Here is a 27,871-nt window from a genome sequence, read left to right on the forward strand (position 1 = left end):
GAAGCAGTTGCATCAATGTTGCTGTGGCTTTAAGACGAAAAGAAAGCCATCGCAGAAGATCAAATATAGATGCTTTTCACGTCTCAGCTACTGAAAATGATCAGTTCTCTAAAGACTACAAGGTTGGTGGCTAAGAAAAGGATGTCGACTACATACATCATAATGGCACCAAATTCTGTTAATCAGGCAACAGTTTTTATTCATTATACACGCAAAGAGGCATTAATGCTTAGATCCTTCCTGATATATACCATTTTCATCTCATTTCGATTCATTCTTATGTACAGATGCAAAAGGTCGTCAGTCGTCACACATGTTTTCACTTGCAGACATTGCCGACGACACCAAGTTCATCTTCGAGCTTGGAATTGAGATACCGAAGACATTCCAAAAATGAAACTTTACTTTCGTCTGATACGAAAACTCTCGTCTTGAAGCTTTGGTTTTTAACTCCACAAGTCGTCCATTTGACATTCGAGAAAATGATTAGTCAGCCGATCAGAAACGCTCCAAAACGCAGCGCGGTGGATAGAATAGAAGAGAGCGTTTACGTTGTTTCCTTTTTTAAAAGATTTTCATTTAAGATAAGACACCTATATTAATTACGTTAATACCCTTTAGTAAACTTATTTATACACACTCGACGTTTCGTTTCATTCTATTTTTTTCTGCAAAGTAAAAGTTTTGAAATCCCGCTCTAAATTTACAATGGCGCCAAAGAGAGCATCGCCGATGCAGCCTTCTCTGTACCCTATCGGTAAGAACTTGGAAAGCCCTAGATTTTTTTTCAGATACCCGTATCAATTAAATGAATCTTCGAGTGTTTTGATTCGATTTCTCCAGGTAATTACGAGGTCGCAGTGGATGGTAAGAATTTCACCTGTGAATCCGGACCCAAGAGCATTCACATCAAATTTTCCAGAAACAACAGAGTGAAAATCTCAGGTTCGTCTAGAATTGGGTTCTTGAGGATTTTTGGGCCCTATGATTGATTATATAATTCATTTTCATCTTTTAATGTTATGCGGCTACTAGCAAAATATGTAGCAAACGTTAAAGTTGTCAACTTTTTTGCATAATCTCTTAATTAGTTTCTTTTTGGTTTTGTGTAGAGAAGGATAAAACCGTTTCTGATTATCCGAAAGAAGACATGTTTCTTCTTCTTAATCCTCGGGATGAAGATGAGTTTACCAAATCTCATCTCCAAGTAAGTGGACTCTTACCAAAGCACTTGACTGTCGATTTCTTTTGAGAAAAAGGCATTACTTTAAGGAGTATATTGCTCATAAGTACTAGTAACTTAACTCATTCAGGAAGTGTTGAAGTTATATAGCCAAGAGTTACCTGACATGAAATATGCTTCAAACACTGGGAAGCAATCTGCATTTCTCGAGAGATGTGTTTTTAAAGGGTAAATCTTTTTCTTTATCATAACCATTCTTTACTTGTTTCAAGCTGGACTTTCCATTATAGACACTTCTTTTCGCCAATTTTCACTTAAATCATTGAGAATGGAGCCCATTTTGAGATTAATATGGAAGCTATCTAATGCTTTGGTTTAAAATTTCACTATCTTGCAGAAAGTACTGTTCTTTGGTTTTGAAGTCCACGCTTGGTGGAGGCTCAGATGAGGTAATTAAATACGCTTTAGTTATTTGCTCTAGTAAGCAAGTCCTTTATCAAAAGCAGCCAAGGCCCTGGAAGAATCTTAACGATATGTGTAGTTTTATGCACTTAAGAATTTGCTGTTTAGTTTCAACAGGAAGAATCTGTTTTATTTAATCTGCCAATGAATCACATTTTAGATCCTCTGCTCCGTTGCATCTGAATTGATTATTTGGTGTGTGCTTTTTGTAGATCTTAGCTGCAATCTCATATCAAATAGTCCCTGCTGATACACAGTATGCTGAGATACCTCTTGCTGCTGTAACATATACACACCAGAAAAAGGTTCGTTTTGCTCTGACTCTTTGACACTTATTGTTGTAAGTCATCATCTAAACTCCTGCATGGTGCAATGCTTTACCTAAGGTTTTGTGTTTAATAGTATACTTTGTTTAAGTGTTTCATAGAATTGGAAACTTTTTTTTTCTTCTTTCTGCTACTGGTTTTATACTTTTACTAAAGATAGCTTGCTAGGAACCTCATCAAAAACTAATTAGATGAGTGCATCTCCAGGGTTTTGGTAAACTCGTCTATGAAGAATTAATGAAGAGACTTCATAGTGTTGGCATCCGAACTATATATTGTTGGGCAGACAAAGAATCTGAAGGATTCTGGCTTAAACAGGTGATTATAATTATCACGTTTATCATTCTTGGAGTTTATCTTATAATAGTTTGTTGAATTCAAACTAAACTATCTTCTGATGTTCTTGGCTATTCTGACAACTCTTTACGAATTTTCCAGGAATTTATAAAATTAGCGGAGGTAGACCACAAAGGAAAAGCAAGGGGGTTACACATCAAGTCTAATATTCGAAAAGCCTTGTGTTTTCCGGGCGGTTCAACTCTCATGCTTTCTCATCTGAAAAAGGAATCTTCTCTTAATCCTGCAAACATTGAGAGTCCCTCTTCATGGAAATATCAGTGTGAAGGATCTCCACTCTCAGCAAGAAATAATTGCACAGGTCCTGTGACTGGAGATTCAGTTAAACTTGGAGAGAGCTTTGGTGAAAGCGTATATCTTGACTGTAAGTTTAAAACTATTTGTTTCAATTGTTTCGTCAAATAGCCTAAGAGAATGTGGCTATAAATAGATGAAGATACCACATCATGAAGCATTTTAATATGTTTAAAATTCTCTGAAGTTTCTGTTATAATGTGCCGCACACAGGTATCTCTGGTATCAGAAGTCCAATGGACTCGATCACAGGAAAGGAAAACAACAACGTGATCTCTGATCAAGCTACCACAGCTGACAGTGAGACCAAATGTTCAACACCAGGCTTAAAGAGATCTTGGGAAGCTTCATTGTCCTCTCTACAATCTAAAAGGATTAGGGCAAACAACAATAATAACTCTGACATAGCAAAAATAGATTTGGCTCAGAGCTCTGCAAAGCAATCGAAAGACGATAATTCCTCCCAAGTAGATATAACCGAGGATTCCCTGCCCACAATCTGCAAAAGAAACGATGTTGAACAATGCAGAATGGCGACTGGGATAAACATGGAAGCTCGTCCAAATGGACAACACTATAGAATCTTGTTGATGGACATTTGTGATGAAAACAAGAAAGCTTGTTTAACAGAGGTATATAAATCTTTCTGAGTTATTTGGTCCTTAAATGTGTTTTGTATCCACCTTATGTTGTCCTCTGATTCTGTGCAGGTAATAAGAAAACTTGGTGGTGCTGTGACCTTGGATGGCACAATGAGCACACATATTGTCACCGGAAAAGTCAGGAAAACTCTGAATCTCTGCACTGCTCTTTGCTCTGGGTTAGTCTCAAATTCACTGGCATCATATTAACCATTGTGAACTTATGCGTAAAATCATAGGAATGACGCGGTTTATGGTCCATCATACTTGCTTGCAGGGCTTGGATAGTATCACCAAGTTGGTTAAAAGAAAGTTGCCGAGAAGGAAGATTTGCTAGTAAGATGAGACAAACATTTTTGATTTTTTCTATTTATTCTCAAGTTGCCTGAATTCTAATGCTGACTCTATTTTTTGGTTTTTAATCAAATAGATGAAGCTTCACACATACTGCAGGACGAAGACTACCAGTTGAAATATGATACTGATCTAAAAAGCTCAGTGCTTAGAGCAAAAGCTAGACCAAACTCGTTGCTAAAAGGATATGACATATGCGTTGGACCTAACATTGAGTTGCCTATTAAAACTTCATATGCGGTCATCAAATCTGCTGGTGGAAATGTAAGTATTAGTTTACCAATTCTTTCACGTGTTTGACATTTGAATCCAAAACATTGTAATATTTATGGGAAAACTGCAGATGATAAGTGGAGTGAATAAGGTAAAGGTGGCTTCAAAAACGATATACATAGGGTGCGAAGAAGACACAGTGGGGGCATTATTTGCAGCAAAGAAAGGAGTTTGGACATTCAGCAGCGAATGGTTAATGAACTGTGTCATGAAGCAACAACTTGATCTTCAAGTTCCTCAGTTTGTTGAGTCCTTGTGATGATGATTCGAACTCGAGACCTCTATGATCTTTAGCTTGGAAAATTGCACTTATCTTTTACTTTTGGGTTTTATGAAAATGTAGAAGACATTGTCGGAGCTTGAATGGATAGGCTAAGAAGCTCAAGTCGCCGATCTATTTATGTATAAAAATAAAAATATGTTACTTGAAGGTTGATTTAATTTACATTTAAAAGTTGGATATAAATTTGAAATAAGAAAGGAAACTCAGGGATAATCACAAAAAGTTAAAGAATTGAGGGTATGTATTTTTGCAAGCATAAGAACAATACATAAGCGTGAGTGTTTCCAACACAGCCCAATACACATATTATTAAAGGGCCGATGATGTCTCTTATCTCATTTCATGGATTGATGTTGTTGACCATTCATGATCACAAATAAAAAAGCTGTATCATAAACAATTTGGCAAGTTAGATGCTTCATCCACAGTTTTCTCCGTGGAATTTTTGAGGGTTGGGGATATGACAAAGTCTGCACTAACTTTCAAGGTATATGTGTTAATGCCGGTATTTGACATGGAACATTTTCTATCAAGGAAGTTTCTGACGACCCACATTCTTTTCTTTCTGATTCCAGTGCATCTCTCGATACTAGAAAGTAGAACCACTTCCTCAATTTAATTACATGTTTGCCAACTTTTCTTAAGAGCTGCCCGAATCTGAAATCTCTTACCTTGGTGATGATCTGCTCAACCCCATGAGTTTTTTCATTTCTGCGTATCTTTTCCATTGTGTTTGAATTTCAGCTGTACTAAGTGTCTGAATTTATATGGCAGTTCATGATCTCAAATCAGCTCTAATGTTAGAGAACTCTTAGCAGGTCGAGATTTGAGCCATTATAAACTTCTGTAATAAAGCAGGTTGATCTACTTGTGTTATGTAAAGCATTAAGTCCTTAAGCATAAGTTTGATCCTAGCCAATGAATATTTAACATTATTTGTGGAAAATGTAACCCAAAAAAAAAAAAACAGTAGAAAAAACCAAAAATAATCGGCGTTACCAAAGGATTGCCTAATTACGTCTTCAGTTTTGGACTCAATTTTTTTTAATTTTTTTTTGTTCAAGCGGACTCAACTTAAAAGACACTCTTAGAGTTTTAAAAAACTAGCAGAATTCAACTTTGAAAATAAATAGTATCGTTTTATTAAAGTTTTTTAAAAGGATTTTTTGGTAATCTCCTAAATAAATAAAGAAACTTTAGCATAATGAGTCAAAGATATTAGTATTTATTAAATAAGGGATTAGTATAACTTGAAGTCAAAAGTCGAAATTAGATTACCAAATCTCCCCATTAATTCCATTTAAGTAATAATCCATTATTCAATAAATAAGCGCGAAGCTTGAAGAGATCACAACTGATAAAAACGGCTCCTTTAAATGCAAAAAAAAACTCCTTTCAGTTTCAAAGTATCGTCTCCCTCAAAATCACAAACTCTACATTCAATTCCTGCTCCATCCTCACATGGCGGGTCTCTACTCCTCTTCCTCCTCAAAGCCAACTTCATCAGATTCGGCTTCCTCTCGGATTTTGTTACTCATCACCTTTCTTCCTCTTTCCTTAGCCTGTTTTGCCTTCCTCCTCCAATGGCGAAGCGGAATCAACGATTCCGTTACGCAGTGGTTCGATGATAACTATCCGTTCCCAGGAATGGCCACCGTCTCCGAGAAACGTTCCCTTCGCTCTGATCCGAGCTGCGTTTCTCTTCTGGGTCAGAGTCGTACGCAATCGTTTCCTTATCTCCGAGATTGGAAGCTTGATCACAAGCCTGATCTCAAACCTAAGGTTAGAACTCTTGAATCCAATTTTTGATGGGTTTTGGTAAATGCTAAGACTTGATTCATTTGATGATGAAAAAATCGGATTTTTGTGTAGATATGTATTACTACGAGCACTTCTGCTGGATTAGAGCAGACATTGCCATGGATTTTCTATCACAAGGTCATTGGAGTTTCAACTTTTTATCTATTCGTTGAAGGCACTGCTGCTTCCCCAAATGTGTCTCGAGTTTTGGAGACAATCCCTGTGAGCTTTTACGAGTCTTGTTTTGTTACAATTGATCTGTTCATGAATCCTGATTTTGTCTTTACGTTGCCTTCTTTTTCACAGTGACAATATTTGTTTGCAGGGTGTAAATGTTATATACAGAACAAGAGAGTTAGAAGAAGAACAAGCTAAAAGGTATTCTTGTGTTTAGTTTGTCATTAAGTTATGGCTTTAGAGCCATCTAGGTATTAAAAATGGAGGATTTGAAGGAACCACCTCTGGTTAGAGCTAGAGAGCTAGACATTGGTGCGCTCTTGTGTTTTGCTTCTTTGGGTCTTGATGTATCAAAACAGGCCACCTCTAGAAATGGTTGTTGTAGAGGTGTTATTTAAGTTTGAAGTTTGAAGTTTCATCACATTTTCTTTGGTTTATAGCCGGATATGGAATGAGACCTGGTTGGAGAAGTTTTTCTACAAACCATGTAATTACGAATTATTCGTGAAACAAAACCTGAATATGGAAATGGCTATCACTATGGCAAGGGTACTTGTTGCATTTGACTCAATATACATTCAGTTAGTCACTAGAAAGATAAATTATAGAATTTCCAACCTTTTCACATTCTCTCCTTTTTCTTGGTATATATTAGGATGCTGGTATGGAGTGGATACTGCATCTTGACACTGATGAGCTTGTACATCCTTCTGGAACCCGTGAATATTCCTTGAGAAATTTGCTCAGAGATGTTCCTGCAGATGTGGATGCAGTTATCTTTACAAATTATGTGAGTTAGAAGTCTTTGAAAACATTGGAATTGTTTTTTTTTCTTTGGTTTGACGATGTGGATGACTCGCATATGTTCTTGTTTCAGGAGAGCAGCATTGAGCGAGATGATATCAAGGAACCTTTCACTGAGGTACAAAACATTATCATCTAGAGCTTCCTATCTTTGGGATGTATGCTCATATGAGTTTTATCTTAAACATATCTAAAAGTGTTTATTTTTTAACTTAACTTTAGGTATCAATGTTCAAGAAGAATTTCAAACATCTTCCTAGAGATGTTTACTATGGAAACTATAAAGAGGCAACTCGTGGCAATCCGAACTATTTTCTTACCTATGCAAATGGGAAATCCGCTGCTCGGATTCAAGACCATCTTCGGCCCAATGGTGCTCATCGATGGCACAATTACATGAAGTACCCAAAGTTAGTTCTTTTCATCACTTGGCTTATACATAGACTGATAGACATCCATAATCATCTGACATTGATTCCATCTTTGTTGTGACAGCGTCATGGAACTAGGGGAAGCTGCGATTCTTCACTACACTTACTCGAAATTTTCAGATCTTACTTCAAGACATGATCGATGTGGCTGCAAACCAACTAAAGAAGATGTCAAGAGATGTTTCATGCTAGAGTTTGACAGAGCCGTAAGCTAGGATTTGATTTGTTTTTGTCGATTGGTATAGTTCTTGTTCATCACATTCTGTTTTTATTTTTGCAGGCATTCATCATTGCTTCAACTTCAACTTCAGAGGAAATGCTCCAATGGTACAGAGAAAAAGTTGTATGGACTGACGAAAATTTGATCCTAAAACTTCTTAGGAAAGGAATTCTGACTCGCATTTATGCACCAATGGTCAGTTAGTTTTACTACCAAATCTACATCCTCTTGAGTGGTTTTGATTGAACAAAGATATCATCTTTCTCAGGTTATAATCCAAGAGCTAAGAGAAGCCGGTGTTTTCAGCTCAGTGGTAACTTCAGCTCACATGTCTCTCTCAATGAATAGAAGCAACTCTTCAACCTCAAGCATTACTAGAGAATCATCTCAAGCAACTACTAGGAAAGTGTTGGAGTTTGATCTTGATTGTGAATCTCAATCAGCATCAGCGATACCCCCGAAATCATCTCCAGGCTTAGAAACAATCCAAAATGTTTAATTATGACTTTCTTGAAGAGAGACTTCAAATATTTGCAGAGAGATGAAACTGAGAGATTTTCTGTACATTTTCGCCAAGTTTTTTTTTGTTTGCCTTAGGTTTTAACTATACAAAGAAGAACATTAGAGCAGGCTTTGTGGATCTAATTGGTCCATTTATATACATTCTATGTAGAATGCTTGGATTTTGTTGTTGATCTTGAATCTTGATATGAAAATGAATCATGATAGTGTCTGTGTTTACGACTAGCGTTTTAGAGTAGTGACCAAAGACAGTGGGCGCGTGTCGTATACGCGCGTACGAGCTCTTTTTTTGGCGGTTCTTTCCTTCTCCTTCCTCTCGAGTCTCGAGTTTGTGCCCTTATTTCGATGAACAAGGTTCTTCAGTTAGGTCTCCAGAGCTCCGTCATCAATGTCGCCAAGTAACGGTTCTGTCTAAATCTGTTAATAACTGATTCGAATAGTTTAGTGAATTATATCGCCTCTTCTTCTTCTTCTTGAAATTTAGGGATTTTCTGTGTTGTTATCTTCTCAATCTTTTCGGACAAATCAAACCCTTTACTCGTTGATTTCGGATTTCTTCTGGGTTCTGTTTCATTTAGCTCATGTTTGGACTTTCTCAAAGCTGTGACCTTTTTTCTCAACTTTTTATGTTTTCCAAAATTCTCCTAGGTTTCTGGTAGTGCCTCTTAGGAGTTTAAGAGTTGGTTCATCTATCGTTGGAGGAACAAGAAGTTTCAACAAGAGGCTTATGTCAAATGCTACAGTTACAGTTAAATCTGTACCTTTCTCTATCAACAACAGCAAAGGAAAGGAACTCAAGATAGTAGGAGCAGCTACTGATCAGAATTGTCTTCAGATGGTTTGTGATTGATCAGTTCACTTGCACTAGTAGCTAAGGTTTTTCTTTTTGGGTTTGCTTGTTTAATTGTTGGTTTTGATGTGTAGGGAAGTGATATTGGTAGAGCTGAAATGGGAACTCTTCAAGATGATCGAAAGGATATTGAGGCGATGACGGTTCAAGAACTTAGAGCCACATTGAGGAAAGTTTCTATTCTTTTCTTTTCTCTTGCTGCTTTGTTATTGTTTCTGTGGACATCCAGATTCTTGTTCATTGTTTAAACATGTGGAACATTTTTTTGGTTTTGATTATAGGAAACTTGGGCTACCTGTGAAAGGACGCAAACAAAAACTTATCTCAACTTTACGACTTCATATGGACAGCAATTTACCTGGTATGTAACTGCACACCAAGAACACACACTTTTCTATTTCATGTATCGTATCGAGAAAAAGGCATGAACTTGTTTGCATTTAGTAGTTGTCTATGCTTGTTCCATTTAAAAGTCTCTAAACTGCTATGGCTTCTAAGAATTTTGGTTCGGAGCTGTGTCTGTTCTACATTTTCTCTTTAAGTAAAAACCAAGTCCTTGCCTGTTTATCAATTTCAAATGAAAGTTCTGTTTCAGATCAAAAGGAAACTACTTCGTCCACCCGTTCAGAAAGTGTCACGATCAAAAGAAAGATCAGAAACACGGAAGAGCCTACTGAAGATGACTGCAGTAACTCTGAAGCTTATGGCACTGAACAAGGAGAAAAAAGAGTAAAACAGTCTACTGAGAAAAACTTGAAAGCTAAAGTTTTTGCGAAAGCCGTCTCGAAAGAACAGAAGTCATTGACAAAAACAGGTTTGTCACGTGTTAGAATAAACGAATTCTGTGTAATTAAATGCCTGCATCTTCATAGAGTATGATAAAACATTGCGTGTAATTAATCTTCCTAGGTAAGCAGCAAATTCATTCAAAAGAGGAAGCATCATCGACCATCTCTAGTGAATTACTGAAACCTGAAGAAATGATCTCATCCCTGAGTCAAAGTGAACCGTGGACTGTACTTGCTCATAAGAAGCCTCAGAAGGACTGGAAAGCTTATAACCCAAAGACAATGAGACCTCCCCCTCTACCAGAGGGTACCAAGTGTGTGAAGGTTATGACTTGGAATGTTAATGGACTGAGAGCATTGTTGAAGTTAGAGAGCTTCTCTGCTCTGCAGCTTGCCCAAAGAGAAAACTTTGATATCTTGTGCTTGCAGGAGACTAAACTCCAGGTCATAACTTTAGGCCCTTCTTAACTTTTTACTGCTTTTTTTTTTTTTTTTTAAACTTAGCCAATTTAGAAATCTCTTGTCCTAAAGACATCTATCAAACTTATGACAGGTAAAGGATGTTGAGGAAATCAAGAATACTCTTATTGATGGCTATGATCATAGTTTCTGGTCCTGCAGCGTCTCAAAACTTGGCTACTCTGGAACTGCAATAATCTCACGGGTAACAGAAGAATGTGCTTATTTGTTATTTCATATCCATGTTATCTGATATGTTTAATTGAATTGTGTGTGTTTTAATCAGTTTGGTCTTTTGACAGATAAAACCACTCTCAGTTAGATATGGTACTGGTCTATCTGGATCAGATCATGACATGGAAGGGCGTATTGTAACTGCTGAATTCGACTCCTTCTACTTGATAAATACTTACGTCCCTAATTCCGGAGATGGCTTAAAAAGACTGGTACTCCTCAAATTTATTGCATTTAGTTGTCATGATTGACATATATATTCTACTTTTCTTTTCTAACGAATGGGGTCCGTGGGTTTTCAAGTCATACAGGATCGAAGAATGGGATCGAACCCTCAGCAACCATATCAAAGTATGAAATGTTTCTTACGGGTTTCTTTATTTTGTTGTATTTGTCCTCTTACACAAGTTCAATGGCCTTTTTGCATCTGCAGGAGCTGGAAAAGTCTAAGCCTGTAGTCTTGACGGGTGATCTAAACTGTGCTCATGAAGAAATTGACATCTTCAATCCTGCGGTAACTCGAATGCTTCTTCCCTCCTCTTTTTTTAGTGGAAAGTAATCTCTTGGGTTTCATAATTTTCGACCATATCTTATAAGTAGGGGAACAAAAGAAATGCTGGTTTTACAATAGAAGAAAGGCAGTCCTTTGGTGCAAACTTCTTAGACAAGGGATTTGTAGATACCTTTAGAAAACAACATCCTGGTGTTGTCGGTTACACTTATTGGGGTTATCGCCATGGTGGCCGCAAAACCAACAGAGGTAATTAAGTTTGTTTGATACATTTTTAGATTCATATGTTCGGTTTTTAAACTAGTGAGATGGTGTGAAACAGGATGGAGACTGGACTACTTCTTGGTGTCCGAATCAATTGCAGCCAATGTCCATGATTCTTACATCCTCCCTGATATCAATGGAAGTGATCATTGCCCCATTGGCCTTATTCTCAAGCTCTGATTTATTCAAAGTTTCACCATTCCCAGCTTTTTTGGCTAAAAGTCTTTAGTAGCTTTTAGCTAGAGATTCACAGGTTTTGCTTCTACAGAAAGCTTGGTCATGTAAAATATGGAATAATATATCTATCAGTAAACAGGCTCCAAACAAATTGAGTCTTGTCCAATCTATGGGTATGGTTTACTCTCATTGCTCTCACTGCATTTCTTATTCACTTAACGAAAGGAATAGAAACAACAAATTAACCCATCAATTGAGTAGAAGTAAGAATCAATGTTGTGAAGAAATAGCATTTATAAAAACATTAAAACTAAAAGCTTAACACTTAGTAGAGGTGGTGGTCTAGTAGGAAACAAGAGTTGCAATATACTCCTCCAGCTTGTAATTTAATTTGTAGCAAAAACTAGTATCAACCTGTCTCATTGTATCCTTCTCCAAGTTGTATTCATATAGTATAAATCCTATTTCAAATGTTCTAACAAGCACAAGCAACAATCCTGACCGGTTTATCACAGCTCCTAGCCGAAACTCCACAACCTGCCAACGTGTTGACCTTTCAATATCAGATGCCGTCAGCCTCAAGATCTTTCTCCAAGATTTGATTCGACCTTTGTCTTCCTTTTCATGGTCCGCACACCAAACCACCATAACATGGCAGTTTGTTCTCTCTTCATCCACCGCACATAGACTTCCTCTCAACACCTTTAAAACTCTATACACTTGTTTTCCACCAGGACAAGAGCAGTAGTTGAATGTCTCTGACACCACACTAAAGCTCAGGATGTTTTCGCCGTTTTCAATGGTAAATTCATGAGAATAGAGCGGCCAGAAGATATTTTCACCCACCAAGATTCCCTCTTTTTTAACAGTCATCAACTCACAGTTTTGCCTCCATGGGAAATCAATCATCCTAGACACACTGGACTTAAGTGTCAACACATGTGCTTTAGAGCAATTCTTGAGCGGCATCAAAACGATTTTGTGATCTTGAATTGAGTGGTCGTAACAAAAACCTATCCTCATACCCCGAGTTTGTTGTTGGTCGATTCTAGGTACTTTTGTTAACTCTCTCAAAGCAGGGTTCCAAACAGCCAAAGAAGTGTCTTCAAGCTCTAAACAAAAGAGTCCATCGCAATGACCGATGACACTCGTTTTCTCTCCATCATTGTTCAATTCAGGCTCTTGGAATATCATCTTTAGCGTAAGACCTTCGTAAGTACAAGTGCGCAGTCTATACTGTGGCCACCAATTAGCCGCCAATAGAAACATACTCGGGGCATGAGTTGTGTGCTTTCTGATGAATCCCTCATCTTGGAACAACGAACGCCAGCTTTTGCAGACACATCTAAACCGTAGCAAGTCCTCAACTGGAACCCTTGCAAGTATCTCACAGACCAAGTCAAAAGGAAGTTCCGTCATCCTTGGGACCTAAACAATAAAACAAACGATAGAGGTATAGATAAAGCTGAGAAGAAAATAGAGATACTTTCAAAAGTAGAGATCCTAACACGCCTTCTACAAAAACATGGAGCGATTGAGAGTTTGTTTGGTTAAGATCTATGTTACGAACTTATGATAAGGATGAGAATAATCAGTTGTATAAGGTTTTGGGTTTAACTTGTATAGCAAGAGACTTATTTTAGTCACAATCATTAATTTCCCAATTTATATGGTATCGAAGCCAACAAAACCCTAAAGTTTTTCGTCTTTCTTGATCAATTTGGAGTAATTGAAATACTACTTTATTTTACATGCTATTTATATTCTATATCAGAAAAAAAAAAAAAAAAAAAAAAAAGGCTAGGCCACTTCGCAAGTAGCCACTTGCAATAGATAAAATCAAAGCATCAACATACATGTTTTTTTTTTCTCAAATACACTCATGATCAACACATTTGTACTTCTTCTCCATGTATTTCTGCCACAAAAATAGTAATCCACAGACAATCACAAGTCCTTGTTTATTTTTTTAACTAATCTTACATAGCTGCAACGGAAGAGGCAGTACTGATGGGTTGAGAAGGCTTGGTATTGCTAATGCCATTGCAGACATTAAAGCCGTACCAAACAGAGTTAGGCAAGAAGAGGTTGTAGTAGAAAGTGACTGATCTGATGGATGAACCGTAGATCTTAACGTTCTCTGGTTTCCAGCCGTCGGATCCTTGCCTGAGGAGGTAGAGATAACAAACGTCGCGCATACACGGTCCCGATATCTTGTATGTGTCTGAAGAACACTTTTCAAACGTCCTCGAGGATGGATCGTCTAGTCTCTTCACATACACCTTAACCAAAAAGAATTATTTACTTTATAGAAGCCAAAATATTCTTTTATGCTTCATTAAAATCCAGTGTTATTCAAAACTAAAAGACTTGTAAAATCTTTGTATATCAAATCATTTGAAATGAAACATCTTTGGATTTCATGAGTAAATAATTAGAATCATAATCCTAGATATACTGCAGAGATTTTGAACTCCACACAAACAGATTGTTAAAAACAATATCAGAAATCAAATCTAAACCTTTAAGAATTGACTTTAAGTCCATGAATGAATAACACCCCCTAAGACAAATAAACAAAGACAATTTAACATGTTTAAAACCTCTTGAGTATGCATCATCGTTACTAAAATGCAAGTTAAATACTATACTTTAATTTTATTGTTTTATGGGATGAACTTAAAATTGTTCAAAATAATGTAGTAAACAAATCCAAGTTACTTGGCTAGCGACTAGGCGGCGACAATTAGGTAGAGGATTGGTCAACCACTCAAACCTCAAGCCCAAGTTTCTTGGATCTCAAGATCCAGAAGCTATTCAAGTTTCTTACCAAACCAAAAATCTACTTGGATATTCTGAACCGGGTTGTTGTAAACTAAAATTCCAGAAAATTTGTCGAAAATCAAATTCGATTGATTAAGGATTCATTTAGCATTGAAGGAAGCAACCCGAATTGTTGATATTTTGTAGATCCAAAACCAAGAATTGACTTTAAAGAAGAAAAAAAACTCACCTCGTTGCCGTAGACATCACCAAACGATATACTGATCTTATCTCTAGTGTAAGACACGGAGGAACAGCTTGTCTTAATGATCACCGTGTAAGAACACACACCCGCATTCTGAATTTAAATCCAAATTATAAATAAAATCAATCAGTTGGTTATGCAATCCATGGATCATAATTTTTGCAATGAATCGAAAATGGTATTTAATTACCTCTAGCTTTGGTTTAGGGAGAAATGAATCAATCGGAAGAGGTTTTGTGGTGATGAAGGATCTTGCTGACGAAAATGATGTCAAAGAGCATAATGCAAAAAGAAACAACGAAATCGCTAATCTGAGCATTTTTTTTTTTTGAGTTGAAAAAGTCGATGAACAAAATGGTCAGATCTTAGTGGTTTTTGGGGTTTGGAACAAACCAAACAAATTATCTAAAAGACCGACACGAGGATCACGCGTATTTTAATAAATGGGAGAAGTTGATATTCTTTGTTTGTTTGTCAGAATCTAATTGGTTTCTTTTGCCAACCAGAATTTTATTTTATTGTCCTATGCATAGTTTTGCTCAATCACTATAAAAAGGAAAATAATCATTGATAAAAAGGGAATTTAGTAAAGGGTAAAGAGTAAATTAGTAAAAATGGAAATTAAAATTTTCATTCCTAAACAGAAAATTCATTACATTAATTTTTTTTTTGACTATATTATTTTCTATTGAAATTTTAAAATCACAGTGGCATCACAAATCTTAAAAACGGAAGGAAAAACTTTGATTGTTCATTTGTTGACTAAATTAAGGAACATAACCTTCGTAATTATTTTGAAGGGAAGACAATTACGTAACATGCATTGAGTGATTAAAAATCTGAAACATAGAGAATACATATAGTTTATGTTTTTATTCAAACTAGTTCACCTTGGAACAAACTTTTCTAACCTCACCATCAACGTCAGTCTTTACATCAATGGAGCTCATCTTAATCATAGCTTTACCAAACTCATAATCAAACCTAAACCCTAACAAACCTCTAAGACGACTCGCATACTTCTTCACCACTTCATTTGTCTCGGCGTCTGACCAAAGCCGTTGGTCCGACTCTAGAATAGCGTTGCCATCGCGTAAGTTCTTGAAGAAACTTTCATCGAATTTTGAGGGACTACCAATGTCAAGAGCAACACGTTTGGAACCGTCTCCATTGGGAGGACAGAGAGTCTTGAGCTGTGTAAGAAACGGTGGACTTATGGTTGGATCGGAGTTTCCGGTCACCGTGAAGTTGTATAGACGGTAACGGAAGAAGAGACAGTCCGTTTGGCCTATCGTATGTGCACCTGTCCTCAAGAAAATTATAACTCTTTTAGATGCGTTATTGTTCCAAGGATGTATCCAATTTTTCCTTATGAAAAAGATTGTCGCAAATTTTCTTGGTCTATTTTGAGTAAGACGACGAAAAAAGGTGTTGTTTCCATTTTGATTTTCCTCAAATCAACGACTAATAAACTAAAAGTTTTTGCTAAAATATCAATAAAATGAAAGAAGGTTCACTCCAACTTTTAGTCACTTCCACGTTTTTCATGTTGGCATGTGATGTGTGCAGCAGCATATGGCTTAGTTGCAACTTTGAAGATCTCACTAATACTTATGTTTCTTTGAACATATGGATAGAGTTTTAATATAAACAAATAGACAAACTCAACAAGAAATTAGAAAATAATCTTCCTTAAAAGTTCTTAAATAATAGAAAAAGAGATAGACGAATTATTAGACATACCGAGTAGAGTAACGAGATCATGAGTATCCAATCCTTTATCTTGAAACTTTTGCTTTTGAACAGCAACAGAGTCAAGTGGAGAAGGTAGATTCGATGCTTCTTTTGCCAACGAGATTTTCCCGTCTTTGCGACCCGTTGGTACTCGCCAGCTTGGCCCATCACTCTTATTTTCATACAAAAATACGTAACTCAGCTCATATCAGTAATTAAAATCTACCAAATTAAAGGAATTAAGTACCCTAATTAGGTTTAGTAATCTTGCGTACCAAGTCAACAGAATCACGAGCTGCAAGTGCAAGTATATCTGCACATGACACAACTCCTGGACACTCCAACTCGAGCCGGGCTTTCGCATCGTCGATCACTTCGAACCCTCTTAGACCAAGATTCGGTAGAGCAGCTTGCTCCGCAGATTTCCCTTTGATTAAAACCGAACCATCACAACCCTAATAATAGGTTATATTCAACAATCAATTAACTTGTATAATTGATAAAAGATTGAGATTAAAAATAAGAAGAAAGTAGTTGGAACCTGAACAAAACAGTCATGGAAATGAAGCCGAAGCAAGCCAGGGGAAATTGTGGGATCAGAATCAAAGTGAGATTCAACAGTGGATCTTACTATCGACTCAGCTTTTGGACATGAAGTTGAATAATAACCATTTTTTAACAATTGGCTTCTCACTTCGTTTCCCAACACCAACACTATTATCATTACATAACAATACTTTCCTACGTACACTCCCATTTTTAACTATTATTTATTTTTTTCTGTGTGATTAATTAACATGCAATGATGTTCAAGAACCAACTTATATTTATACTCACATTATGTGAGTCACATACATACATATGCCTTTGTCTCAATGGAACCGTGTGGGGACACATAGTGCCTTCACTTTCGTTTTGTTTATGGGAATTGTTTTTTTTTTAATTGATTTATATTGGTATATACACTTGGTAGCCACTATGTGAAGTAATGGGTTTTGATTTATAATCGTTTTAATATAATTTATTTGGAAAATTAACATGCGCTGTCTACGAGTTTCGTGACGTCCTTTCAAAATATGTTTCAACCTTAAAAAAAAAAGAGCAAAAAAAAACAGTTTAAACAACAACAACAAAAATATAAAGCCTCTCACAATATATATGATTCGTTTGCTTTACTTAAAGCTTCTTTGATCTCTCCCCAAACTTTAGCAATCCATGAAATTAACAAACGTGTTCACAACGTAATTCAGATATAAGCCGTCACTATTTTTTCCCGTTCACATCAGCCGCACTTGTAGTTTTGTCTCAATCCAAATCATTGTTTTTATACGTACTACAAAAAAAAAAAAATCTAATAGTTGAGATCAAATATAGAAGAAAAATGATTTACTCGATAACGAATGTGAAAAGGACAAAGAATCTCAATTCCATTCAGCTCCTCTTGTTTGGTACTATCACACAAACCTTCATGATGAACATAGAATGCATGCTAGGCAGTATCGGTTGATAGAGACTTTCGTCCAAGTGTGATTTTCTATTGAACGGAAATTCATTTGATGAACATATATATATAGATCTTCGTAGTTCTGTTATAAACTTTTAACCTTGTTCTTTATCTTCTTCTTTTTGTTGTTGTAAAAATGTGTATATTTGTAAAACATGCGTATCTGAAGCTGTAAGAATTTCTTTTGGCTACTAACATATAAGATTAATTAAGATCGAAAAACGTATCGTTCAAAATATATCCACACATTAGTTCATAATAGTATCATTTCCCAAGTCACAACGCCTGTTCAAACTCATTAATTAACCCTAGTTTACAGGCTCGAAATTGTAGCTTCAGGTCAGTTATTTTGGAATTGTCCGATCCATCTGTTTCTTACTTGCAAGTAAGTCGACATATTTATCGCTTACAACTTTAAAATTCTTTTTCAAGGACGTATGCTCAATTTCGTATATACCAAACCAGCATAGACAAAATCTTTATATATAAGAAAAAAAGGAAAAAAAAAACACATAAATTACTGTACTTGAAATTAGAGAATTCAATATAAAATTATTAAGAAAGTAATACTTTTGTAAGAACTTCTAACATATTTTCAACCATAGAAAGATAATCCTTTGTACCATTTGAAATTCGTAACGTAGTGTCTCTGTCTGTATGGATGCGTGACATGTAACGTTGTTACAATATATTTGGTTATCTACAGTGCCGGTCCGACATTTGTGAGGTCCTACACGAAAAATAAAATGAGGCTCAATATATTTATAAGTTTTAGGGCTAAATTTTTTTTTGACCTATTTTTAGTAAATTATACAAAAATAATGATATTTTGAATATTATTACATTCAAATTTAATTGTTTGGGCCCTATTTTATTTATTTTTTTCGAAAAAAACTTTAGTTTCTACCAAATATTTTCATTTTATGGGCCTTTTTACCAAAAAAAAAAAAACCTTAAAAAAAAAAAATTGTGGTGCCCCAAGCCACCGCTTGGGTGGCCTGTCCTGCGGGCCGGCCCTGGTTATCTATATTTTACTTTTTTTTTGTGTTGATTTATTCTTACTTTTTTTGCTATCTTTCCTTATACTAGATGAATACCCACATACGCATATCGTTTGTTTTGAAAATTGTTAAGAAAAAATTATTGATTGTTCTTGCTAATTTATGTTTATTTTTTATTTGTTATTATGTAGTTAATAATACTAAATCTATTTTATGTAGTTATAACTTTTAAGATTAGATCTATTTTTTTTTTACTTGAAATATAATCCGGAAAAAAGACTTACTTGTCAGCTGAGACCTCTTGCTTGTTCCCGTAATATCCTTCATCGTCCTCATGACTCTGTTAATTGGTCAAAAGGTATTTTATCAGCTTTCTCAATATCTATTATGGGTACAAAGTTTTTTTATGTGGGATTTATTGAACTCTCTTGTTTATATTTTCAGGGGATACAAAAGTTCTACCTGCACAATACAGACCTAAAGCAGGAACGAAAAAGAACGGAAATGCTGAGAAGGCTTATTTTGAAGTCATATGGAAGCCTTAAACCGGATAGATTGGTAATCGTAAATGCGTTTAGTTTTTCAGAAGGAGGCTTATTTTGTTGCTTGAGTATGTCGTATAAGTGATTCTTGGTTTTTAGATCTGAATTACTTTTGCTTTGAATATTGATAGGAAATGTTGAAAGGGAGTATGAAACGATACTGAAAAGGACACTACAGAGTATTTGTGTTTTGACAGTTGTTCCAAATATCACCACCTCAGTGATAATTCAGGTGAGTAGCTATTCAATGTTGTATATATCGATATTGTCAACTTGAGTTGTATCTGATGTTTTCATTTTGTAATTCCCGTGTAGGTTGTACATGATGGTGGTTCTGTATCGTTTTTATGTTCCTTGGACCTTGGTAAACATTTACTGATGTTGTCTGAAACACATAATCCGGTATAAACAATGTTTGTTTGAGTATTTATAGTGTTTATAGTAGTGAAAGTTTGTAATCCCATAAGCTGAGAGTGTGAATATGTTTTTGTGTAACTTCTACCGTGGCCTCCATTCTGGCAGTTAGAAGGTAGAAAACGTTTGTTCTAAAGAAATATGATGTACAAAAAGGGAGACTATGAAGGATGGAATTTACAAAATCGAGAAATTTGCCTTGAGATTCTTCTTCTTTCATATTGAACGATTGAGCAGGGAGTGAGAGAGATTTATTTTGTTAAAGTCTTGTGGGGAATTAGAATATTTGTTGAGTTTAGAAGCATTAAGCCATCACTGAAATGGGCTCGACCCATAAATATTGCACTCTAATAGAATCTAAAACACATATGATCCATCCGTCATGGGCTATTTTGTTTATTCCATTTGACACTTGTAATTAGAAGCTGATGTGTATTAATGAAATGTTTAGATTGGACGAATAAAAAACTGATGTGTTATTTCCAAAAGAGCCAAAAATGCTGACGTGTCGGAAGGATGGAGAGAAATGACCTCCTTTCATATATATGATTTCATACTTATATTTTTATTCTAAGAAATACATTAACTCTCGTATTTATTGTCTTAACTAAATTTTACTTTTATTTTGTACTCATGAGTTTTTTTCCTCAATATTTCTGACCAAAATCCAAAAAAAAAAAACTATCAATAATATTTCCTCTTACAATTTATGTCTTACACACAAGTGTCAAAATATAGTAGAAGACATAGAAAATGTTTAGATTATGATTAAAATATCACAAAACTTTGTGACATAAATCATAATCCAAGCCTTTTAACAAAAAAAAAAAAAAAAGACATAAATCATAATCCATATGCATCCAAGTTCTAATAATAGGTCGACTCTATCTTGTAAAAAAAACTTTAATTAAATAGTAAAGGATATTGTATTGAATTTTGAGATATTTTTCTCTCACTATAAAAGGAAGAATTGTGTAGAGATCATAAGAGCCCAATCAAACATATCTGATATACTTGTATTGTTTACTCTAAGATTTGCGAAGGTTATAACTCTTAAGGTACATTCGCAAAAACTTATTTTGAACTACAAGTGATTGTTGCATTTTAAAAACTGATCCTAAAGAGTAAAGACCAATAAGTACTATTCAGTTAATATGAAAACACTTAACAAAAAAAACTAAGATATAATTTAGCAACTCTAACATTTTTTTTAATGTTTGTAGGGACATTAATGGGAAACTGGTGTAGTTGTGTAACTAAAGATGAAAGTAGTGATAATACTAGCAGCTCTCAAACTTCTACGGATAAAGAAAGTACTGAGCAAGTTTCTTCTGTGAGTGATGGGTCTTCTTCACAGATTTCATCTGATAGTTCTTCTTCAAAATGATCATCTCAAAGTTCCAATGATGGAATGGAAGCGTAATTAGTGAGCAAGAGTCTGATGGATCTTCTTCATCTTATCGATCGAAAATATCTCCTAAATAAATAACTTTCTATGTCAATCTTCATATTAGAAGAAACTTTGTTAAAAATTATGACTATTATTACATAATAACTATATTATTATATATATAATATTTTAAATATAAATTTTAGTTTTAATTTTTCAATAGTTACTTTCATGCTGATGTGTTGCTACAAGAAATATTCTTAACAAAATTTATGCATTTTTTTCTTGAAAAAAAAGGAGTTTTAAAGTATAATCCAAGATATTTTCTTGTAGCAACACGAAGTTATATGCTACAAGCCTACAAGAATGTACCATTTTCTTTTTTTGGTCAGCAAAAGCATATATATACGAAGAATTTTTTTTTTTTTTTTTTTTTTGACAACGCATATACGAAGAATTATTGATGTTAATTAAGGTTTTATTTTGATGACACGGTGTCGCAATGCAGCGACGTGGCAAATCTCTATTGGTGTCTGTGACGCAAAACGGGAATTGCTCTGAAATCTCTTTCTCAGGCGAACGGGGTTTGGAGTCAAAATCCAGAGCGCGGGGAAACGAAACGAGCCAACGAATCCGCCATGGCAGCTCGTAAGAGAGCTTCGTCGATGTCAATTTCCAACAAACAGGATCCGGTAGAACCCAACTCAGCGCCACCGGAGCAGAAGATGACCCGAAAGACCGTTTCTGCTTCCGGTGAGGAATTCAGGCTCGCGCCCCCGAAATTGGGAGTGATCTTCGTGATCTCTACTCTTCTCTGCTCGCTCGATCTATACCTTCTCTGTTTCCACTACAAGGTTGACAATGAGCTCAAGCGATCGATTCTAATTAACGCGGGGCTTAGCTTGGTTGGGTTCTTCGTCACTCTCAAGATGATTCCTGTAGCTGCCAGATACGTTCTGAGGCGTAATATGTTTGGTTTTGATATCAACAAAAGAGGCACGCCTCAAGGAGATATTAAAGTGTGAGTTTTTATCAATCTCTGATGTTGGAAGATTAAGATTAGTCTGGTTCATTTCTACTTGAATTGTGTTTTCAGGCCAGAGTCATTGGGTATTGTTGTTGGTATTGTCTTCTTGATCGTGGCGATTATATTTCAGTATTTCAACTTCACTGAAGATTCAAATGTAAGTGTGCATCAACGTCTGTTTTATTGATCCCTGTGGCTATTCTCATTATCAATGTTTCTGATTCTGTGCAGTGGCTTGTGGAGTATAATGCAGCATTAGCATCTATTTGCTTCATGATTTTGCTTGGATTTGTAGATGATGTCCTTGATGTGCCTTGGAGAGTGTAAGTCCTAATTCCTACATCTTTCTTTTTCCGATGAATCACGCTCATCATTTTTATTCACATGTTTACTTTTGTCAATTTAAAACAACAGAAAACTTGTCCTGCCATCTTTTGCTACCCTTCCACTTTTGATGGCTTATGCTGGTCATACAACTATTGTTATACCAAAACCTCTCGTTGCTTATATTGGCTTGGAAGTGCTTGATCTAGGTAATTGTTCTTGTACATGTTACCACCTATGTGTACACATTGACTTCCATAATTGTTTTTTATTTATTTTGAGGAGGTAAATGATTATGATTAGCTAGCTCAGTAGATGTTTTAATGTGGCAGGACGGATATATAAGTTATATATGGGGCTACTTGCTGTCTTTTGTACTAACTCTATTAACATCCACGCTGGTCTGAATGGCCTTGAAATCGGTCAAACAGTTGTTATTGCCGCTGCTGTAAGTCCTATGGTCATAGATAATGTCTCTGAATTTTTCTCTCTTTGTTCCTTTTGGGTTGAGATATGATACATCCCAGTTACCTGTAGATCCTGATACACAACGTTATGCAAATCGGAGCATCTGTTGATCCCGAGTACCACCAAGCTCATGCCTTCTCGATATTTCTTACTCAACCGCTGATGGCCACATCCTTGGCAATGCTTGCTTACAATTGGTAAAATCCCTCACATGTTTCTCTTTAAAACTTTTATTTTTAGTGCAAGTAATGCTTTTCTGACCAGTTCCCGCAATCTTCTGCTGTTAGGTATCCTTCTTCAGTTTTTGTTGGAGACACTTACACAGTCTTCGCTGGAATGACTATGGCTGTTGTTGGCATTCTGGGTCACTTCAGGTATACTTCTAAACCCACTACCTTCTCTGAGGCACAGGCACTTCACTAATACATGGAAACTAACAACTCTCAGATCCATCATTTGCATATCCAGCTAGTGTATGACCATGCAACTGATTCCCATGACATCTTTCTGTTCTGAAATTTCGCTTTTGCAGTGAAACCCTCCTCATCTTCTTTCTTCCTCAAGTTCTGAACTTTCTATTGTCGCTTCCTCAGGTTCATATCAACTTTCACTCTTTTATGTCATACTTATAATCTTGTCAACTAATGTTTCAACCATCTAACATACTATATATAATAACTCTTCAGCTTGCTGGGATTGTGAAATGTCCGCGCCATCGTCTCCCAAAGTAACCTCCTTTGTTTTCTTACCTTTTGTAGACTGATTAAAGAACAGGCACATCACTCATCTTGACTTTTGAAAATATCCAGGTATGATCCTGCTACCGGATTACTGACCGGCACAAAAGATGGGACACTCGTCAATGTTTACTTGAGGTTGTTTGGTCCTAAATCAGAAAAGTCTCTTTGCATCCATCTTCTCGTTTTCCAGGTAGGTCTCAGATACATGTATACCACCATTCATATATAATGAAATAATCGCTATTGTGTTGTGATATTCTTGTTTCTGCTACAGGCTCTAGCTTGCGCCTTCTGTTTCATACTTCGACACTTTCTTGCTGGTTGGTATAAATAAATCTGCAATCAGAGTAATATTTAGATCCTTTGTTCTTCAGACAAGTCACAAATACAGAACATTACTTCAGTTCCTTGTAAAATCGTATATAGCAACGTAATTTTTTGTTGAACGAAATGGCAAAATTTTCAAAGACAACGTATCATTATCCTGAGTTTCTATAATTCCCGACAAGATATCAATACCGTTTAATGATTCTCTCTAACAAGCTAATTCTCTAGATCCCTGGATTCCAAGTTTTTTTTTTCTTGCACAAACATGAAAAATGAAACTAGAGATCTATGTCCATTGTTTCTTTCTCTTTCTCTTCATCTTCATCATTTCCACTGCTAGTCCAGAGCTTGATGGTGCGGTCATGTGATACAGTTGCAATACACAAGCTATCTGCAGTGATATCTAGAGAGGCGACTTTTGACTCATGCCCTGCTAAGCTTTTAACGAGCGAGAAATCTCTTCCTGACCATATCTGGTAGACAAAATATAAGAAATTGGAATCAAACTATAAGCAAATGAAACAGAAGACTGAAAAAAGAAATACTAAGGCAAGGGATTACAGAAGTATTTACATTGACTTTCATGTCGTATGATGCAGTGGCCAGAAAGTAGCCTTCTTGTGGTTCATACTTCACTTGAGACACAAGGTTGGCATGAGCTGGTATAATGTACAATGACTTTCTCATTCTTAGATCCCAAATACGGCATTGATTATCCTCACCACCAGATGCCAAGTGATAACCATTAGGAGAGAAATTCACTGAGAGTACCTGAAGAAGCACATAAAACAGAGGAGATTAGAATAAGGGTTAGTAAATGATAGCTTTTGCCTGGATAAGAGGACCAAGGGAACAAAACTAGAATCTTACCGGTTTGATGTGTCCTTGGAAGACAAGAATACTCCTACCAGTGCGGAGATCCCAAACTCGTGCGAGTGAATCAAGCCCAGAAGAAGCTGCTAATGCTCCATCTTGTTGAAATGCAATCCCATAGACACTACGACTATGGCCTTCTTGCAAAAGCAGTTCTGCTCCTGTGTTTATATCCCACAATCTCCACGTCTTGTCAAAGCTTGTTGTTCCCAAGTATTTCCCTGATGGGTGGAAAGCAACACGTGCAAGACGATCCAAATGACCTTCAAATGTTTGTAGGAGCGTTCCATCAGTTTTCCACAGCTTTGCAGTTCGATCAGCAGAAGCAGTTGCTAGACAATCATCCACAGGGGAGAACACTACATCAGTTGCACGTTCCTTGTGATCCTTCAAGACAGCAATCGTGTTTGTAACTTGAGGCATCTCCCACAATTTAGTAACTCCACTCAGAGAACTAGACAAAGAAAACCGATGAATTACTAAACAGAAGGGAACTATGTGAATCACACGTCATGAACCTAAAGAATGCGTGATGCGGTTAGAAAGGGCAAATGCAATAGACATGGAGTATGCTATATATAAGATAACTACAGACCTAACTAACTTCATGGTTTTATAAAGGTGCAAGGAATTGAAAGTGAGGAAAATCAGCAACTTCAGTGTTTAAGAACAGGATTATTAAGATACTTCTGTACTCATATATCATCAATGAAAATGAATATGCAGGTAGAATGCAATCTACTCCAGGTAACTCTAATCAAATAGAGACAAGCAAAAATAGTTTCAAGCCTAAGAAACAATAAGTGGAGAATATGTTGTGCTTGAGAGTGAGAAGGAGATAGAAGAGAGACATACCATGTGGCAAGTATCTTTCCATCGCGTGAGAAGGAGCAGCCAGTAAGAGGACGATCATCTCCAAAATTACTGCAATCAAGGACCATGTTTTTAGCATGCTTTAAAGCCCACTTAGTCTCTGCATCCATATCTTCATCTGGATCATCCCTCCGCCGCTTTGCACGCTGAATCCTGACAGCAGCTCTCTTGACAGAAAACTTGGCAATTTCTATTCTAGCCTCTCTAAGTTCCTTTGGACCCTCGGTAAAAAAGGGGTATTCAAGTACTTCATCATCCACTTCCTCTTTTGGAGCCACATCTTCTTCTTGAGCTATAAGCAGTTTATCCAGTTGCCCATCCATATCAAGCCTAGCCAAAAGCTGAGTCAACCTAGCTCTTCTCTCCATTTCCTGCTCTCCAAATAGAGTAATGGGCTGGCCAAGTCGTCTAAGGCGATCCCGAACAGCTTTGTCATTTGTTGGAACTGCCATAGCAGCAGCACGACGCTTTACCAACAAGTCTTGCAATGCCTTTTCCTGTCTTTCTCTGACCTGCCTACTCTCTTCAGATATCTCAAAATGTTCATCATCTGATTCCGAATCTGAGTCACTGGTTTTCGCTCTACCATTTTGTGAAACAGGTGGCTTAAAAGTCGGTGGGCGGGCAACTGGAGGATGTGGCATCATTGGTATTGGAGCCATTGGTGGGGGAACCACAGGTGGTATGGCAGAGAAACCTGAAGTTACAGTAAAGAAAAAACGTAAATTACTAGTGTTAACTGTTAAGGATCACAAAACCAAAGAAAACCCAAAGCAGTTTAATAGTGGAAGAAGTGAAGAATGAAACATAATCTGGAGTCGACAGACCAAATCCTTAAGTTCTAATCTAGATGCATTGAGAGACTAAAACCCTCCTACGCAGCAGAAGAATATGAGAGAAAAAAGACAAAAAAATCTCCACCAGGGAAAAGTGAAATAGATTTAAGGAATTCAACTGCACCGTAATCTTAGATGTAACAATTACTTGAATGCGAATTAATTACCTGGCTGAGACGCAGCATCTTGTAGAATTGGAGGTGCTGTGATTTGAGCTGTAGCTGGTAATGAAACATTATCTTCCTTATTGGGTTCCATGTTCGCTTAAATCCTCAGAAAAAAAACACCACCGAAACAGCAATTTAGAGAAAACCCTGGAACAAAGAAGAAATCCAGATCAGTTCTCTAGTCTTAGTATACACAAGACAAGGCATTACCAAATAAGAAAGAGGTTAGCTTTATACTAAAACTCAAAGTATCAAGTGCTCTCTTGGGAATTTAAACAAACACCTAACAGTCAAAGTATCAAGCTTCCTAGTCAGCTCATAAGGGCATACATACTAGTGCATACTCAGTGAAAGAAGCAAAGAAAATCAACAGGTTTCAGTAGAAAAAAATCGAAACTAGGATCGTAATTTACCAGGAATTGACGAAATCCGCGAATCTCGTTACTCTCTTCGAAACCCCCAAACACGAAACAGACTTGTCAGTTGCTCAAGCTCCGTGTTTCCTGAGAAAAAACCCATAACCTAATCAACAACCCATTGGTTAAAAATCCATCTTCATGAGAAACAAAGAGAAGCTGAAATCAGAGAAAGTTGTTCATACCTCTCCAGTCTCCAGAGACGACGGTAGCAAAAACGGAAAATTGAAGCGAGAAGCCGAGAGAGTTTTATTTATTTATTTTTGAGTCCTTTACCAACTTTCTGAAACGGGTCGGTTCATATTGGGCTTTTGCATAATGGGCCTTTTCATAATGAGCTTTCTCTTTTTCATAAAATTGAGTATATCGAGCACTCTTGACATTCGGGTACCCGTATCCGATCGGTTTTTTTTTCCGGATTTCAAGTCTATTCGGATAGGAAGATTGAGACCCATTCGAGTATTCTAAAAATTCTGTTCGACTTCGGTTCAGGTTCGGATCGGTTCAAATATTTTAATAAAAAAAAGTAAAATATCCGAAAATAACCAAAAATACCCCAAATATTTTCGGATTCCGGTCGGGTTCGAGTTTTTTACTCATATATATCCAAATCTAACTAATATACCCGATTTCTTGAAACTACTTTGGTTATTCTTTACCCAAATATAACCAAAAGTATCTAAAACACTAAAATTACCCAAAAAAACTACAACATTGGTTACTTTTTAGCCAAATATATATATCCGAATTACTCAAAAATACCTAGTATATCGGATTTATAATTATAATTTTAGGTA

At 36.3% G+C, this 27,871-nt stretch overlaps 8 protein-coding genes and 1 long non-coding RNA gene across 11 annotated transcripts; 5 read left to right on the top strand and 4 right to left on the bottom strand.

Annotated features, from left to right (window-relative positions):
- Window positions 1–40: 40 nt before the first annotated feature.
- Window positions 41–4,337, top strand: LOC9315998. Its single transcript, XM_021028206.1, has 13 exons — window positions 41–757; window positions 844–945; window positions 1,113–1,207; window positions 1,314–1,411; window positions 1,581–1,632; window positions 1,858–1,950; window positions 2,179–2,289; window positions 2,410–2,692; window positions 2,836–3,254; window positions 3,333–3,442; window positions 3,541–3,599; window positions 3,694–3,881; window positions 3,961–4,337. The coding sequence occupies exons 1-13, from the start codon at window positions 709–711 to the stop codon at window positions 4,147–4,149; spliced, it is 1,848 nt and encodes a 615-aa protein (XP_020883865.1). The 5' UTR covers window positions 41–708; the 3' UTR covers window positions 4,150–4,337.
- Window positions 4,338–5,345: 1,008 nt separating this feature from the next.
- On the top strand, window positions 5,346–8,333 carry LOC110229128 (glycosyltransferase-like At2g41451). Its single transcript, XM_021028229.1, has 10 exons — window positions 5,346–5,955; window positions 6,046–6,195; window positions 6,299–6,351; window positions 6,591–6,699; window positions 6,806–6,940; window positions 7,028–7,072; window positions 7,177–7,364; window positions 7,450–7,591; window positions 7,666–7,800; window positions 7,874–8,333. The coding sequence occupies exons 1-10, from the start codon at window positions 5,635–5,637 to the stop codon at window positions 8,102–8,104; spliced, it is 1,509 nt and encodes a 502-aa protein (XP_020883888.1). The 5' UTR covers window positions 5,346–5,634; the 3' UTR covers window positions 8,105–8,333.
- A 68-nt stretch (window positions 8,334–8,401) lies between these two features.
- On the top strand, window positions 8,402–11,599 carry LOC9315999 (DNA-(apurinic or apyrimidinic site) lyase, chloroplastic). Of its 2 annotated transcripts, none has more exons than XM_021028227.1 (12): window positions 8,402–8,525; window positions 8,776–8,965; window positions 9,052–9,146; window positions 9,259–9,338; window positions 9,555–9,791; window positions 9,887–10,209; window positions 10,319–10,429; window positions 10,527–10,670; window positions 10,762–10,809; window positions 10,892–10,972; window positions 11,059–11,218; window positions 11,292–11,599. In XM_021028227.1, exons 1-12 carry the CDS (start codon window positions 8,473–8,475, stop codon window positions 11,411–11,413), a joined length of 1,644 nt encoding a protein of 547 aa, XP_020883886.1. In that variant the 5' UTR covers window positions 8,402–8,472; the 3' UTR covers window positions 11,414–11,599. The 2 variants fall into 2 exon arrangements, with proteins under 2 accessions (XP_020883886.1, XP_020883887.1); XM_021028228.1 differs by having other exon boundaries at window positions 8,405–8,525; window positions 9,573–9,791.
- A 43-nt stretch (window positions 11,600–11,642) lies between these two features.
- On the bottom strand, window positions 11,643–13,114 carry LOC9316000 (putative F-box protein At3g16210). Its single transcript, XM_002881730.2, has one exon. It carries the CDS (start codon window positions 12,827–12,829, stop codon window positions 11,753–11,755), a length of 1,077 nt encoding a protein of 358 aa, XP_002881776.1. The 5' UTR covers window positions 12,830–13,114; the 3' UTR covers window positions 11,643–11,752.
- Window positions 13,115–13,198: 84 nt separating this feature from the next.
- On the bottom strand, window positions 13,199–14,990 carry LOC9317843 (embryo-specific protein ATS3A). Its single transcript, XM_021028230.1, has 3 exons — window positions 14,629–14,990; window positions 14,424–14,531; window positions 13,199–13,692 (listed from the first exon to the last, which is right to left on the bottom strand). Exons 1-3 carry the CDS (start codon window positions 14,755–14,757, stop codon window positions 13,390–13,392), a joined length of 540 nt encoding a protein of 179 aa, XP_020883889.1. The 5' UTR covers window positions 14,758–14,990; the 3' UTR covers window positions 13,199–13,389.
- A 257-nt stretch (window positions 14,991–15,247) lies between these two features.
- LOC9317844 (peroxidase 25) lies at window positions 15,248–16,973 on the bottom strand. Its single transcript, XM_002881732.2, has 4 exons — window positions 16,714–16,973; window positions 16,448–16,627; window positions 16,182–16,344; window positions 15,248–15,741 (listed from the first exon to the last, which is right to left on the bottom strand). Exons 1-4 carry the CDS (start codon window positions 16,927–16,929, stop codon window positions 15,320–15,322), a joined length of 981 nt encoding a protein of 326 aa, XP_002881778.1. The 5' UTR covers window positions 16,930–16,973; the 3' UTR covers window positions 15,248–15,319.
- Window positions 16,974–20,341: 3,368 nt separating this feature from the next.
- On the top strand, window positions 20,342–21,156 carry LOC110229141. The gene is made up of 2 exons (XR_002332586.1): window positions 20,342–20,691; window positions 20,857–21,156. It is a non-coding gene; the product is annotated as an uncharacterized LOC110229141 (long non-coding RNA).
- A 364-nt stretch (window positions 21,157–21,520) lies between these two features.
- Window positions 21,521–24,056, top strand: LOC9316001 (UDP-N-acetylglucosamine--dolichyl-phosphate N-acetylglucosaminephosphotransferase). The gene is made up of 11 exons (XM_021028365.1): window positions 21,521–22,044; window positions 22,120–22,207; window positions 22,282–22,373; window positions 22,465–22,583; window positions 22,707–22,822; window positions 22,912–23,039; window positions 23,130–23,216; window positions 23,375–23,435; window positions 23,529–23,569; window positions 23,652–23,772; window positions 23,857–24,056. The coding sequence occupies exons 1-11, from the start codon at window positions 21,662–21,664 to the stop codon at window positions 23,914–23,916; spliced, it is 1,296 nt and encodes a 431-aa protein (XP_020884024.1). The 5' UTR covers window positions 21,521–21,661; the 3' UTR covers window positions 23,917–24,056.
- LOC9316002 (U4/U6 small nuclear ribonucleoprotein PRP4-like protein) lies at window positions 24,006–27,442 on the bottom strand. Of its 2 annotated transcripts, none has more exons than XM_021028363.1 (7): window positions 27,260–27,442; window positions 27,072–27,161; window positions 26,659–26,805; window positions 25,638–26,352; window positions 24,780–25,236; window positions 24,483–24,680; window positions 24,006–24,382 (listed from the first exon to the last, which is right to left on the bottom strand). In XM_021028363.1, exons 3-7 carry the CDS (start codon window positions 26,747–26,749, stop codon window positions 24,188–24,190), a joined length of 1,656 nt encoding a protein of 551 aa, XP_020884022.1. In that variant the 5' UTR covers window positions 26,750–26,805; window positions 27,072–27,161; window positions 27,260–27,442; the 3' UTR covers window positions 24,006–24,187. The 2 variants fall into 2 exon arrangements, with proteins under 2 accessions (XP_020884022.1, XP_020884023.1); XM_021028364.1 differs by having other exon boundaries at window positions 27,072–27,180.
- Between the last annotated feature and the right edge of the window lie 429 nt (window positions 27,443–27,871).

The sequence above is a fragment of the Arabidopsis lyrata genome, assembly GCF_000004255.2.
Source record: "Arabidopsis lyrata subsp. lyrata unplaced genomic scaffold ARALYscaffold_4, whole genome shotgun sequence".
Classification (NCBI taxonomy): Eukaryota; Viridiplantae; Streptophyta; class Magnoliopsida; order Brassicales; family Brassicaceae; genus Arabidopsis; species Arabidopsis lyrata.